This window comes from Salmo salar, chromosome 05 (genome assembly GCF_965601325.2).
Source record: "Salmo salar chromosome 05, fSalSal1, whole genome shotgun sequence".
In the NCBI taxonomy this organism is placed as follows: domain Eukaryota; kingdom Metazoa; phylum Chordata; class Actinopteri; order Salmoniformes; family Salmonidae; genus Salmo; species Salmo salar.
The window spans coordinates 24,958,648-24,974,077 of NC_138295.1; the positions used below are offsets into that span (position 1 = coordinate 24,958,648).

Consider the following 15,430-nt stretch of genomic DNA (forward strand, 5'->3'; position numbering starts at 1 on the left):
CTAGCAGATATAAGAAAGCTCAGGAAATATTTTTTGATTTTTTTTGGACACCCATGGTTTTTGTTGGCACAAAACTACCTCCATATTTCCATGAACTTGTATGGGTTACCTTCAGATGAGTTCCATGACACTTGTGGGGAAAAGAGAGAGTGAGAATCTATCCTATCCATAGAGTGGTCATAATAGAGCCGTTTTCATGAGAAGACAGATTTTCGGGGATGTCTCATGCTCTGAAAAACACTGCTGTAGCTCGGCCACTTTCCACCACAGACGCGGAAGGCCGACATAGGCGGATGCGGTGGATTGAGATGCAGCCTATGCACTAGCTTAAATTGACAGATTTTGATGGGGATTTTAGTATTATGTTACTTAGATTGACATACTGGAATCCTTAATGGTGAATCAGGCACATCCGATGCGATATTACAACAACAAAGAAGTTACTGCAAACAACGAACACAGTTTTTTTCCCCCTCAGACATTATTGCACGCTCGTTAGAAGAGCACAATATATACTGCAAGTTTTTTTACCATGTTGCGCGATGCACCTCAGCTCAGCAGCAAAAACTATAACAATGGTGGTGAGGTGGCCAGTGGTGCCGTTTCCCCCTACTGCAGACTCCATCTTGAACTTTTCTATATTGGTGGTAGTGGTACATCATGATAGCACTACTGATATCGACTACTGCTAAACTCCAATGTAATGACAGGTACCTGGTTTATCTCATCCATCCCATTGCTAGCGAACTCAAACACCAGCTCGTTGGGCTGCACCGCGGTCGCCATAGTGATGGAGGTCTGACGGTAGGACGCAGACGGACAGACGGGGAGGGTGATTTCCTACCCCTCTAGGGAGTGTCCAATAACAAGGAAACCACCAGATTGAACCAAAGGTTGAAAGGTCAGTGATACTGTGGGTCAAAACAAAATGGCTTCCCTTCTTGAGAATATCCAGTGGCCTCCTCACTCCTGTTTCTTTTCTCTGTGGTCCCTGTTAAGGTGTGGTGCAAAGTGCGACTGAGAGACCCAGGAATCAGAGAAGAGCCGCGCTGATGGATGGAGGCAGCCTCTTCCTGGGGCCTGCTGCGTCTGGAGCATCTACACCTGCCTGAGAGAGAGGTGAGAGAGAGGAACATGTCAGTAAACAGTCATTAGGAGCCAAGTGTGTGTAAGACCAGCTGTGACTGACTGGGGTTCAAAGTCGAACCTGGGTCTCGTGCACCACAAGACTGTGTCCGCCTGATGAAATAAAGCCTATAAGCACTAAGCCTGTTAAACTAAGCCTCTGAGTGTTAACGCAAGTCTTCAGGTCATAGGCAATGTTACTCATCACGCGAGCAAGATTCACTAAACCACCTATGACCGTGAAACAAAACAAAGTATTTGAAATTTCTGAGAGGGTTTAACAACCACACTCATAGTGTGAGGCTCGCAGCCGACGTATCGTCTGTGTGTTTATGTGTTTGAAACCAAAAAGTAAGAAAAATATCCCAGCCAGCACAGTACGGTTCGGGTCGGCACCAAAGTGTGAAAAGGATCTAGGAGACAGCCATGGGCCTGACTCTTTGCTTGCTCCCATGACAAGACTGCTGGTTCCAGTGGATAATTCAGATCCTTGGTTCCTGCTTGGCTCAGAGGGCCCCAACCGCCTGCCTGCTTGGCTCAGAGGGCCCCAACCGCCTGCCTGCTTGGCTCAGAGGGCCCCAACCGCCTGCCTGCTTAACAGGTCCTCTCACAATCTTCCAAAGTAGAATCAAGAGTAGCACTGAGCAGACTGAAAAATGCACCACGCTTTCCAATATATACATCACCCGGCTTCACATTTAGTTACTCTTGCACTCCCTTGAAACTGTGTGTGATTATAGCTGCCTGTCTCCTTGGTGAGTACCTATATTAATGTTAAATGTGTGTGATTATAGCTGCCTGTCTCCTATAGGTTATACCAGTGTGATGTTCAACATTATGTAAAGTGTCATGACCACCATTTCTGCTGGTGTCAGATCATAACTACCATCCAGCACCGTTGGGTCCTTGAGCAAGGCACTTAACCCTACATAATAACCCCTAAATAACAATCCCTACATAACAATCCCTACATAATAATCCCTACATAATAATCCCTACATAATAACCACTACATAATAACCCATACATAATAACCCCTAGAGAACAACCCCTACATAACAACCCCTACATAATAACCCCTACATAATAACCCCTAGAGAATAACCCCTACATAATAACCCCTAGAGAATAACCCCTACATAATAACCCCTACATAATAATCCCTACATAATAACCACCACATAATAACCACTACATAACAACCCCTACATAACAACCCTACATAACAACCCCTACATAACAACCCCTTGAGAATAACCACTACATAACAACCCCTACATAATAACCACTACATAATAATCCCTACATAACAAACCCTACATAATAACCCCTACATAATAATCCCTACATAACAAACCCTACATAACAAACCCTACATAATAACCCCTATATAACAACCCCTACATAATAACCACTACATAATAACCCCTACATAATAATCCCTACATAACAAACCCTACATAACAAACCCTACATATCAACCCCTACATAATAATCCCTACATAACAATCCCTACATAACAACCCCTACATAACAACCTCTACATAACAACCCCTACATAATAATCCCTACATAACAACCTCTACATAACAATCCCTACATAACAACCCCTACATAACAACCCCTACATAACAACCCTTACATAATAATCCCTACATAATAATCCCTACATAATAATCCCTACATAACAACCCCTACATAATAAGCCCTACATAATAACCCCTACATAACAACCCCTACATAACAACCCCTACATAATAATCCCTACATAACAACCCCTACATAACAACCCTTACATAACAACCCCTACATAACAACCTCTACATAACAATCCCTACATAACAACCCCTACATAACAACCCCTACATAACAACCCTTACATAATAATCCCTACATAATAATCCCTACATAATAATCCCTACATAACAACCCCTACATAACAACCCCTACATAATAACCCCTACATAATAATCCCTACATAACAACCCCTACATAACAACCCCTACATAATAATCCCTACATAATAACCCCTACATAACAACCACTATATAATTTCAGCCAGGGGCGTTGCACTGCGTTAGACCCTGTGCTTTCCCAAAATGTGTTGAGTGTGTTTCTGCTGTCTGGAAAACTAATTTCCTTCGCACAATGGACAAACATATCACTGTTCAATTCTACCACCATTTCATGTAGTTAGATCAGGTTACAGAATCTAATGACGGATAACAAACATGACTTCAGGAATCATGACAGAATGTTTTTACATAAACTCAGAAGTGCTTTCCCTAGCTTGTCAGTTTTGCTCCACTTTCAAAAGCACATGGTTCCCTTTACTCCATCAAAGACCAGTGGCCGTAAATAGACTAGTCCCAATTTGATGTCCCATCTGTAGACCCTTGGGAAGGGAGGTAGCACACCCCTCAACCCCCCAAGGATGTGAGCTCACCCGTGGTCATGACGGCCAGTGTAAATGAGGGGGGCTGTGGAACCATAGGTTTGGAACAGAACACAGTCTTCCTGATGATCTCTGCCCATGCCCCCTTCAGGAGTGAGGGAGTGATAGGCGGGCGGATCATGGGATGGGGGGGGTCATAGTGAAAGCGTAGCCCACACCCCACAGGCTGGTCTCAAGGGCAATGGAGGGGAAAGGGAGGGGCCGGTGGTCTGCTTAAAGATTAAAGGAGGTGGGGGGAAGCTGGCAACAGTAGAGAGGAGAGAGATTAATTGAATTGAGAGAGTCAGGATGGCAGCAGTACTTAGAAAGCCAGCCCCCCCCCCCCCCCCCCTTTCCTTCTCTACTGTTGCAGGGTGGGGCCTCTTTGCCTTGAAATGCCTGACCGTGTGCATTCCTGGTCCAATTGTGTCTCTGAGAGGGTGGTAAAAAGGTGGGGGGATGAGAGAGGGAAGATGTGTAGGGTTCAAATTAGGAGAGGAGAAGAATACTGTAGCACTTCTTAATATTATTCAGTTCCTTTGGCTTTGATGCCTCATGACTGAGCAAAGCTCTGTTCAAGATGAGTGTGATTTTGCTGTGATCTGATAAGGGTGTCAGTGGGCTGACTCTGAACGCTCTAAGAGACTCTGGGTTGAGGTCAATGATAAAGTAGTCTACAGTACTACTGCCAAGAGATGAGCTACATGTGTACCTACCATAGGAGTCCCCTCGAGGCCTACCATTGACTATGTACATACCCAGTGTCCGTTTCCCAAATTTGTGATTAAAAGTTGCTTGTTTCTTCCCAGTCTGCTAATAACATAAAGCTCAGATGAGAGAGACGGGGAGTGGAGAGGAAAGGAAGAATGGGAAAAGGGGGTGATGGGACACTTGCCCTCTCCCAGGGGAATGGACCTCCTGGTGTGGGTAAATGGGGGGGTGCTTCCATTCCAGGCACCACATTAACCCCTCTCCGTGGGCACACAGACAACTCTGACAGCTCGGTCCGCTAGGTGACTGCACAAAAAGCAGTGAGACAGGATAGGGACCACACACGGAGCAGACAGCACACATAAACCTGGACTAGGCAGAATCTCCTCTCTCTGCTTCTCTGGGAACAATGTAAACATCTACAGGTCAGGTTCATATGGGAGCCCAGTGAAGAACATAGGCATCTACAGGTCAGGTTCATATGGGAGCCCAGTCCTGGCTGCATAGAGATAAAGTATATTTATTTTAGGCACATTTCATTCTATGCAGGATACAGTCTATGACATCATTGGTACTGCACAACTCCAATGCTCCCTTCTAGACTTAAAGGGACAGTTCACTTCAAAGTCAAATTCAATCGCTTAAAATGTAAATCAAATCAAATTTAATTTGTCACATGCGCCGAATACAACAGGTGTGGACCTTACTGTGAATTGCTTACTTACAAGCCCTTAACCAACAATGCAGTTCAAGAAATAGAGTTAAGAAAATATTTGTTAAATAAACTAAAGTTAAAAAATGAAAGAAAGAAAATGACATAACAATAACATTGACTCGATACATGAGGGTATCTTCACACTAGGAGTATTTGCGTACAGCACTATGTCTTGGCTCACTGGGCCCGCGGGGGTACAGTTTGACGAGGTAATTTGTAAAGGTAATTTGTAAAGGGACTATGCATAGATAAGCAGCATTGTAAATACAGAGGGGGGGTGAATGTAAATAGTCTGGGTTAGAGGTTGACAGATTATGATTTTTCAACACCGGTACCGATTATTGGAGGACCAAAAAAGCTGATACCGATGAAATCGGTCGATTTTTATATATATATATATTTGTAATAATGACAATTACAACAATACTGAATGAACACATATTTTAACTTAATATAATACATAAATAAAATCAATTTATTATCAAATAAATGAAACATGTTCAATTTGGTTTAAATAATGCAAAAACACAGTGTTAGAGAAGAAAGTAAAAGTGCAATATGTGCCATGTAAAAAAGCTAACGTTAAAGTTCCTTGCTCAGAACATGAGAACATATGAAAGCTGGTGGTTCCTTTTAACATGAGTCTTTAATATTCCCAGGTAAGAAGTTTTAGGTTGTAGTTATTATAGGAATTTATAGGACTATTTCTCTCCATACCATTTGTATTTCATATACCTTTGACTATTGGATGTTCTTATAGGCACTATAGTATTGCCAGCCTAATCTCGGGAGTTGATAGGCTTGAAGTCATAAACAGCGCTGATGCGAAGAGCTGTGAAGAGCTGCTGGCAAATGCAGGAAAGTGCTGTTTGAATAAATACTTACGAGCCTACTGCTGCCTACCACCGCTCAGTCAGACTGCTCTATCAAATCATAGACTTAATTCTAATATAATAAACACACAGGAATACGAGCGTTAGGTCATTAATATGGTCAAATCCGGAAACTATCATTTCGAAAACAAAACGTTTATTATTTCAGTGAAATACGGAACCGTTCCGTATTTTATTGAACGGGTGGCAACCCTAAGTCTAAATATTGCTGTTACATTGCACAACCTTCAATGTTATGTCATAATTATGTACATTTCTGGCAAATTAATTACGGTCTTTGTTAGGAATAAATGGTCTTCACACAGTTCGCAACGAGCCAGGCGGCCCAAACTGCTGCATATACCCTGACTCTGCTTACACTGAGCGCAAGAGAAGTGACACAATTTCCCTAGTTAATATTGCCTGCTAACATGAATTTCTTTTAACTAAATATGCAGGTTTAAAAAAAGACTTGTGTATTGATTTTAAGAAAGGCATTGATGTTTATGGTTAGGTACATTGGTGCAACGATTGTGCTTTTTTCGCAAATGCACTTTTGTTAAATCATTACACGTTTGGCGAAGTCGGCTGTGATTCAATGATAAATTAACAGGCACCGCATCGATTATATGCAACGCAGGACAAACTAGATAAACTAGTAATATTATCAACCATGTGTAGTTAACTAGTGATTATGTTAAGATTGATTGTTTTTTATAAGATAAATTTAATGCTAGCTAGCAACTTATCTTGGCTCCTTGCTGCACTCGCGTAACAGGTGGTCAGCCTGGCACGCAGTCTCCTTGTGGATTGCAATGTCGTGCGGTAGCAGAGAGAACAGTCTATGACTTGGGTGACTGGAGTGTATGAGTGTATGAAATTTATGAGTGTTTTGTGAATACAGGCCTTGAGAAATTTCGATTTTTTAATTAACTGTCCCTTTTTGAGAGGCCAGAATTTGATATGACCCCGACAATCCTGTCTCGCTTCTCTGTTCAATTTCCCTTTTCTCCTATTCAGCATGCCATCCACCAGGACTGTCTGTTAGAATTTGAAAGTGCCATGAATCAACCAAACTATTACGATATCTATTACGATATCTTATCTTTAGAGATAAGCTTGTGACTGAATGAATCATTCGCACCGTCCAATCAAAAGTGGGTTATCTGATGCTAGCCAAAATCCTGTTATCAGATCAATAGAAACATCAAGGTAGAAGGGCCTGGCTTTTCTATATGATGGGTTAAATGTGAACAATGTCTGTGTGTGTGATAGTGTGTGTGTGAGAGTGTGTGTGTGATAGTGTGTGTCTGAGAGTGTGTGTCTGAGAGTGTGTGCGCACATGCATGTACTCTATATCCCTCCTGTTACTGAATCATTGATTTGGGTGGCCCAGTGCTGAGGGCAGACAGAGATACTACAGTCAGTCATTAGAGAGACCTGCACAGTATCCCAGAGCACATGACAACAGCTGCCTTGTCTGCACAGGCAGAGGGAGGCTGAGATCACTCTCAGCCAGAGGACAGGAGAAACAAGCAAAGCAAAACAGAAGGGAGGAACGCTCTCTTGCTCTGTTAAAGTGTTCCTCAATTTCACAAGCCTCCACAGAGCAAATAAAGCAGTGTGACTTTAGGCTGGGTGGGGCCACTCTAGACCAGCCTTAGACTGCAGGAGTTAGTAGAAGTAATTACCACTCCACTGTGGCTCACGTCACGTGACTGACGGTTGACTTGCTCCACACACTCCCTCTCTCAAACATGGCTGTCTGTTGTAGCGTGTCCTCAGCTCTATGTGCTGTAGGAGGAGGAGGAGCTAGCTGAGAACAGACAGCAGAAGACTGCTCTCCCTCTCCCAAAGTAACTAGCAGTCGCAATAACAACCAATTAGAGGCCTGGGGTCTGTTCAAAAGGGAGCGATGTTACAGAACGTTGTATTGTGTAGAACAGATATGACTGTCTGTCAGCTGGAATAGAGATTACCAACTGGGCAAAAACCAGTTGATATGACTGTCTGTTAGGTGGAATAGAGATTACCCACTGGGCAAAAAATGGTGGATATGACTGTCTGTTATGTGGAATAGAGATTACCCACTGGGCAAAAAATGGTTTGAATCAATGTTGTTTCATGTCATTTCGACCCAAAAAAATCTATCTGATGATGTTGAATCAAGTTGGAAAACTGACTGGATTTGCAGAAAGTAATCAAGGTAACTTTTAACCTAAATGATTTTGTGTTGAATTCACGTTAGTTGACAACTCAATCAAATGTATATAAAACATTGAACTGCAGTCTGTGCTCAATGGGTAGCATAGGCTCAACTTGTTAGGCCTACCTTTCTATCTGCAATGTTCTGAACGTTTCACGAAATGTAATACACCCGTGTAACAAACGCACAGCTCCCAGCAGGCCATGCTTCCCTCCTCTTCGCTCTCCTCAGCTGAGCTCATTGTTGACCATGAAAGGAGGTAATTTAAGTCAATTGAATGACTAGGCAATGAGTCAGCCTGCATGTGGCAGCCATGCAAACATTGTGGGAAACAAGAAAACCGACCAAGAACAAACTATTCTTATCGACCCCGGTTACTTGCTCAAATTACAAAATGTGAGATGTTCAATGTTCAAAAGAGGTGACGTTGTTATAGAGTGGTTGGAGAATGCTCCGATGGTTCTGGTATAACTATGTGATGGGCGGTAGTATTACGGGTGGTGCTGCTTGCTCTAACACTCACTAGCCCTGTATCGAGAGTGTAAGATCATGGCCTCAATGCTGTCAGCTCAAGAGTCTCAGAATAGCTCCTGATCTAATGAGAGCTTTTGGGGTGGAAAGGGGAGAAAGTTAGAGGGAAGACAGGGAGAGTGTGGAGTTCTTTCCTGCTTGGTGATAGTGGGGAAACTGACTAACACTGGCATTCCTGGCATTTCAGGGTGGATGGAGAGGATAGACAAGAGAGTGGGCATAAATCACACTTCTCTCTTCACTAAACACCGCAAAGTTTAGGAAAACTGACCCACTGCAGTCAATTACAAAAGCTCATCATATCCCAGTGACGGAATATAGCCCTCTACTTGAGTAGTTCAGTCTCAGTCAGAGAGAGAAACAGAAAAGCTTAGCCTCAAATACATCTCTAGCGCATGGTCTCGTTCCCAGAAACTGCTAGCTCTTAGCCTGGCAAAAGTTTTGCTACATTGAAGGTAAAAACAAAACGTTGAACTGCAGTCTGTGCTCAGTGGGTAGCGTAGGCTCAATTTGGTAGGCCTACCTTTCTATCTGGAAAGGAGCTGATAGTGGACTATATCAAAAGGAGGGCCAAATGAGCCCCCATTAACGTCGACGGGGCTGAAATGGAGCGGGTCGAGAGTTTCAAGTTCCTTGGTGTTCACATCACCAACGAACTATCATGGTCCAAACACACCCAGACAGTTGTGAAGAGTGCACGACAACACCTTTTCCCCCTCGGGAGACTGAAAAGATTTCGCATGTGTCCCCAGGTCCTCAAACAGTTCTACAGCTGCACCATCAAGAGCACCCTGACCGGTTGCATCACCGCCTGGTATGGCAACTGCTCAGCATCTGACCGTAAGGTGCTACAGAGGGTAGTGGGTGTGGCCCAGTACATCACTGGGGCCAATCTTCCTGACATTCAGGACCTATATATTAGGCAGTGTCAGAGGAAGGCCCAAAGAATTGTCAAAGACTCCAGTCACCCAAGTCATAGACTCTTCTCTCTGCTACCTCACGGCAAGCAGTACCGGACGCCAAGTCCAGGACCAAAAGGTTCCTTAACAGCTTCTACCCACAAGCCATAAGACAATGAATCAAATGGCCACCTGGACAATTTACATTGACACTAGTTTATTTAGTAATTATTTTCTTAACTCTATTTCTTTAACTGCATTGTTGGATAAGGGCTTGCAAGAAAGCATTTCATGGTAAGGTCTACACCTGTTGTATTAGGCGCATATGACAATACAATTTGATTTGAAACCAAAGCAGCTACATTTTCATACACTACCAATCAAAAGTTTAAAACACCTACTCATTCAAGGGTTTTTCTTTATTTTTACTATTATCTAAATTGCAGAATAATAGTGAAGAATGAATAACTATAAAATAACACATATGGAATCATGTAGTAACCAAAATAGTGTTAAACAAATCAAAATATATTTGCTATGAGATTCTTCATATAGCCACCCTTTGTCTTGATGACAGCTTTTCTGCAAAGAAACCACTACTAAAAGGTCACCAATAATAAGAAGAGACTTGCTTGTGCCAAGAAACATGAGCAATGGACACTCTTGGCATTCTCTCAACCAGCTTCATGCTTCATGAGGTTGTCACCTGGAATGCATTTCAATTAACAGGTGTGCCTTCTTAACAGTTAATTTGCGGAATTTCTTTCCTTCTTAATGCGTTTGACCTTTTTAATGCATTGTGTTGTGGCAAGGTAGGGTAAAACAGGTAGCCTAGTGGTTAGAGTTTTGGACTGGTAACCGAAAGGTTGCAAGATCGAATCCCTGAGCTGAAAAGGTAAACATCTGTCATTCTGCCCCTGAACAAGGCAGTTAACCCACTGTTCCTAGACCGTAATTGAAAATAAGAATTTGTTCTTAACTGACTTGCCTACATAAATAAAGATTTAAAAAAATTCAAGACCAAGTCCATATTATGGCAAGAACAGCTCAGATAAGCAAAGAGAAATGACAGTCCATCATTACTTTAAGACATGAAGGTCAGTCAATACGGAAAATTTTAAGAACTTTGAACGTTTCTTCAAGTGCAGTCTCAAAAACCATATAGCGCTATGATAAAACTGGCTCTCATGAGGACCGCTACAGGAATGGAAAACCCAGGGTTACCTCTGCTGCAGAGGATAAGTTCATTAGAGTTACCAGCCTCAGAAATTGCAGCAAATAAATGCTTCACAGAGTTCAAGTAACAGACACATCTCAACATCAACTGTTCAAAGGAGACTGTGTGAATTAGGCCTTCATGGTACAATTACTGCAAAGAAACCACTCCTAAAGGACACCAATAAGAAGAAGAGACTTGCTTGGGCCAAGAAACACGAGCAATGGACATTAGACCGGTGGAAATCTGTCCTTTGGTCTGGAGTCCAAATTGAAGATTTTTGGTTCCAACTGATGTGTCTTTGTGAGATGCAGTGAGGGTGAACGGATGATGTCTGCATGTGAATTTCCCACCGTAAATCATGGAGGAGGTGGTGTTATGGTGTGGGGGTGCTTTGCTGGTGACACTGTCTGTAATTTATTTAGAATTCAAGGCACACTTAATCAGCATGGCTACCACAGCATTCTGCAGCAATACATCATCCCATCTGGTTTGGGCTTAGTGGGACTCTCATTTGTTTTTCAACAGGACAATGACCCAACACACCTCCAGGCTGTGTAAGGGCTATTTGTTTGATTGGAGATGCTTAATGTGAGTCTGGAAGGAGAGTTTACGGTCTAACCAGACACCTAGGTATTTGTAGTTGTCCACATATTCTAAGTCAGAACCGTCCAGAGTAGTTATGCTGGACGGGTGGGTAGGTGTGGGCAGCAATCGGTTGAAGAGCATGCATTTAGTTTTGCTTGCATTTAAGAGCAGTTGGAGGCCACGGAAGGAGAGTTGTATGGCATTGAAGCTTGTCTGGAGGTTAGTTAACACAGTGTCCAAAGAGGGGCCAGAAGTATGCAGAATGGTGTCGTCTGCGTAGAGGTGGATCAGAGAATCACCAGCAGCAAGAGCAACATCATTGATGTATACAGAGAAAAGAGCCTGAGAATTGAACCCTGTGGCACCCCCATAGAGACTACCAGAGGTCAGGACAACAGGCCCTCCGATTTGACACACTGAACTTTATCTGAGAAGTAATTGGTGAACCAGGTGAGGCAGTCATTTGAGAAACCAAGGCTGTTGAGTCTGCCGAGAAGAATGTGGTGATTGACAGAGTCGAAAGCCTTGGCCAGGTCGATGAATCTGTTCCTGGTTCAAATTTTTTTTGACTGGGGCATGCTTATTTAAGATGGTGAGGAAAGCACTTTTATAGAATAACCAGGCATGCTCTACTGATGGAATGAGGTCAATATCCTTCCAGGATACCTAGGCCAGGTCGATTAGAAAGGCCTGCTCACTGAAGTGTTTTAGGGAGCGTTTGACAGTGATGAGGGGTGGTCGTTTGACCGCGGACCCATTACGGACGCAGGCAATGATCACTGAGATCCTGGTTGAAGACAGCAGAGGTGTATTTAGAGGGCAGGTTGGTCAGGATGATATCTATGAGGGTGCCCGTGTTTACAGATTTGGGGTTGTACCTGGTAGGTTCATTGATAATTTGTGTGAGATTGAGGGCATCTAGTTTAGATTGTAGGACGGCCGGGGTGTTAAGCATGTCCCAGTTTAGGTCACCTAACAGTACGAGCTCTGAAGATAGGTGAGGGGCAATCAATTCACATATGGTGTCCAGGGCACAGCTGGGGGCAGAAGGTGGTCTATAACAAGCGGGAACAGTGAGAGACTTGTTTCTGGAAAGGTAGATTTTTAGAAGTAGAAGCTCGAATTGTTTGGGCACAGACCTGGATAGTATGACAGAACTCTGCAGGCTGTCTCTGCAGGAGATTGCAACTCCGACCCCTATGGCAGTTCCCCGACCTCAACCAAATTGAGATGGTTTGGGATGGGTCGGACCACAGAGTGAAGGAAAAGCAGCCAACAAGTGCTCAACATATGTGGAAAGTCCTTCAAGACTGTTGGAAAAGCATTCCAGGTGAAGCTTGTTGAGAGAATGCCAAGAGTGTGCAAAGCTGTCATCAAGGCAAAGGGTGGCTATTTGAAGAATCTCAAACATTTAATATTTTGATTTGTTTGTTTAACACTTTTTTGGTTACAACATGATTCCATATGTGTTATTTCATAGTTTTGATGTCTTCACTATTATTCTACAATGTAGAAGATAGTAAAAATAAAGAAAAACCTTGAATGAGTAGGTGTTCTAAAACTTTTGACTGGTAGTGTAGATCTGACCTGAGAGCAAAGCAAAATACCAATGTTCAAGTTGTCAGAAAACCCCAGAAAAACCGAGGACAACACCACATTTTTGTGCTCATGAAGTGCGGTCAGCAGAGAAGTGCTGTTTTGCAGGAATCATCTGGGTTCCTGTTGGGGAAATGACTCAGTGGTATTAGGCTGGTGTCAAGTCAATCCTGGAGCTCTGTGATAGCCAGTGCCGGGCCTGAGAGGATTCTGGCCTCATGCACATCAACAGGGACATAAAACACATGGTGTCAGCAGACTAGAGGCTAAGAAATGTACTTCATTTAACAACAACAGCAAAACCCTACTGAGGGAGACAATGAACTAACCACTCTTCTGACATAAGCCACAGACAATTAAACATCAAGTCTTTTAGACATGCAAGTTGCTAAAAACTTTTGAGACATCTCACACCATGTCCCATGTTAGCGGAACAAAGCATTGACAGCCTTCCAAGGCAAACTAGCCCAGTTGTTTGTTTGGGAATTATACATAGCAGAAAAGGTCACAGTCCTCCGCAATTAAGTGGCTGCTGCCTTGGCACCAGAGAACAGAGTGTACACAGACAATGTCCTTTCACCACCACAGCAACCTACAGCAGTGTGTAAAAACTGGCATTAGTATTCTTTGCTTTGCTCAGCACATGGTCATGCATGGGCCATGGTAGTGTACAATGCTCACAGTCCTGACACGTTTCAACTTTATTGGGGAATAGAAGGTTAGATTTTGCCATGCCGGGTGAGATATATGGCCAGAAATGAAGGCAGAGGACATAGGCATCCTCTAATGACGCCCAGCTTTACCCCTACCCGTATGTACATAACTACCTCAATTACCTCATACCCCAGCACATCGACTCATACTGGCACCCTGTGTATATAGCCAAGTTATACTCATTGTGTATTTATTCCTTGTGTTACTATTTTTCTATTATTTCTCAATTTTTCTCTCTGCATTGTTGGAAAGGGCCCGTAAGTAAGCACTTCACTGTTAGTCTGCACCTGTTGTTTAGGAAGCATGTGAAAAATACAATTTGATTTGACTTGATTTGAGCTGGTGACTGCGGCCAGTAAAGCGAAACAACAAAACATGCCGCTATGTCTCAAATCAAATCAAATGTTATTGGTCATATACACATGGAAAGCAGATGTTATTGCGAGGGTAGCGAAATGCTTGTGCTACTAGTTCCGACAGTGCAACAATATCTAACATGTAATCTGGACGGATATGTCTGAGTTTTACAGTGCTGCATTGAGACATACATTAACACACAGTTCTACAGTGCTGTTACTGTTCGGTTATGCCTGACGTTTGGCATATGGGATTGATTACTCTGTTCTGTATGAGTCAGTTGAGTTTGATATTAAACAACATCGAGTTGATAATGGAGCCGTCATTCTAAACAAAACACCTGCATCCAAACCAACAGTGATGTCTGTCTGTTGTAGTAATGCACAGGGAGGTGGGCTGGTGTGCTACGGCCAAATGAAGATGGAGAGAAAAAGGTCACCTCTAGTACAGGCCTTTCAGTGGGAGAGATGGAATTTAATCTGATCTCTCGTAAACCTTGTACTATTCCACTGCAGCCCCAGGCTCTGAGTGAGAGAAGGGCTAATATGGACAAGGTTGCAGGCAGCAGCACCCTCACCCAGACTGGTGCTGCTAGTGCTAACTTACTAAGGCCAACCCCGAAGAGCTATAGCATTCTGTGGTGTGTGGCAATACAGACTGGTGCTGCTAGTGCTAACTCGCGAAGGTAAAATCTGAAGAGCTATAGCATTCTGTGGTGTGTGGCAATACAGACTGGTTATGCTAGTGCTAACTCGCTAAGGTTAAATCTGAAGAGCTATAGCATTCTGTGGTGTGTGGCAATAGACTGGTGCTGCTTGTGCTAACTCGCTAAGGTTAAATCTGAAGAGCTATAGCTAGCCCTCTGATGTGACAACACAGCTCATAGTGCTACCTCACAGCTCATAGAGCCACATGAGTACCATGATCATTTGCATGGTAATTTACTATGTTTTTTAAGCAGACAGATCAGCTGTGTGTGTAGAGTCTAGAGCATGATAATCTAATTTATTGATCATAGATTACCAAAATTCACATGACTTCTGCATTGAGTCTTCATACGGATGTGGGAGAGTTAAATCATTCAAATCTAGGAATGTTTTTTTTGTATTACTAATTGTAGCTTACTTGTAGCCTACACAAATATCCTGATGCTTTGGAAATATATTGGCACACACACACCTCCCTATCATGGCAGAGCATACCATGCATGAGGACAGAGAGAAGAGGGAGTAGAAAACTGAAAATAGAGGCGCAAAATATAATTGAGAGAAGAGAAACAAACAGCAGCCACAAACTGACCTGTGAAGCTTGCGCTGACAGGAAATGCATCACTGGGTTTCAGCGACTTCCTGTCTGTTAAACCACATTCAGTAGAAAACCTCTCTCAGTGCAAGAGTCAAATGTTATTTTGCACAACTACCCCTCCATGCTTCTAACTAACTCATTGGGTCTTTGACGTGTTTCTA

The 15,430-nt window shown here is 43.0% G+C and overlaps 1 protein-coding gene across 7 annotated transcripts in view; it reads right to left on the reverse strand.

Moving 5' to 3' along the window:
• elf1 (E74-like ETS transcription factor 1) overlaps positions 1-15,430 on the reverse strand; it is a 76,336-nt gene that overhangs the window by 24,742 nt on the left and 36,164 nt on the right. For 5 of the 7 annotated variants that reach the window (XM_082975105.1, XM_082975106.1, XM_045717994.2 and 2 more), the window contains one exon: positions 715-1,108. In XM_082975105.1, the coding sequence (XP_082831231.1) occupies positions 715-786 (72 nt within the window). In that variant the 5' untranslated portion in view covers positions 787-1,108. Of the gene's footprint in view, positions 1-531; positions 1,109-15,430 lie in introns of those variants that run through there. The other 2 variants (XM_014199075.3, XM_045717995.2) reach the window with 2 other exon arrangements.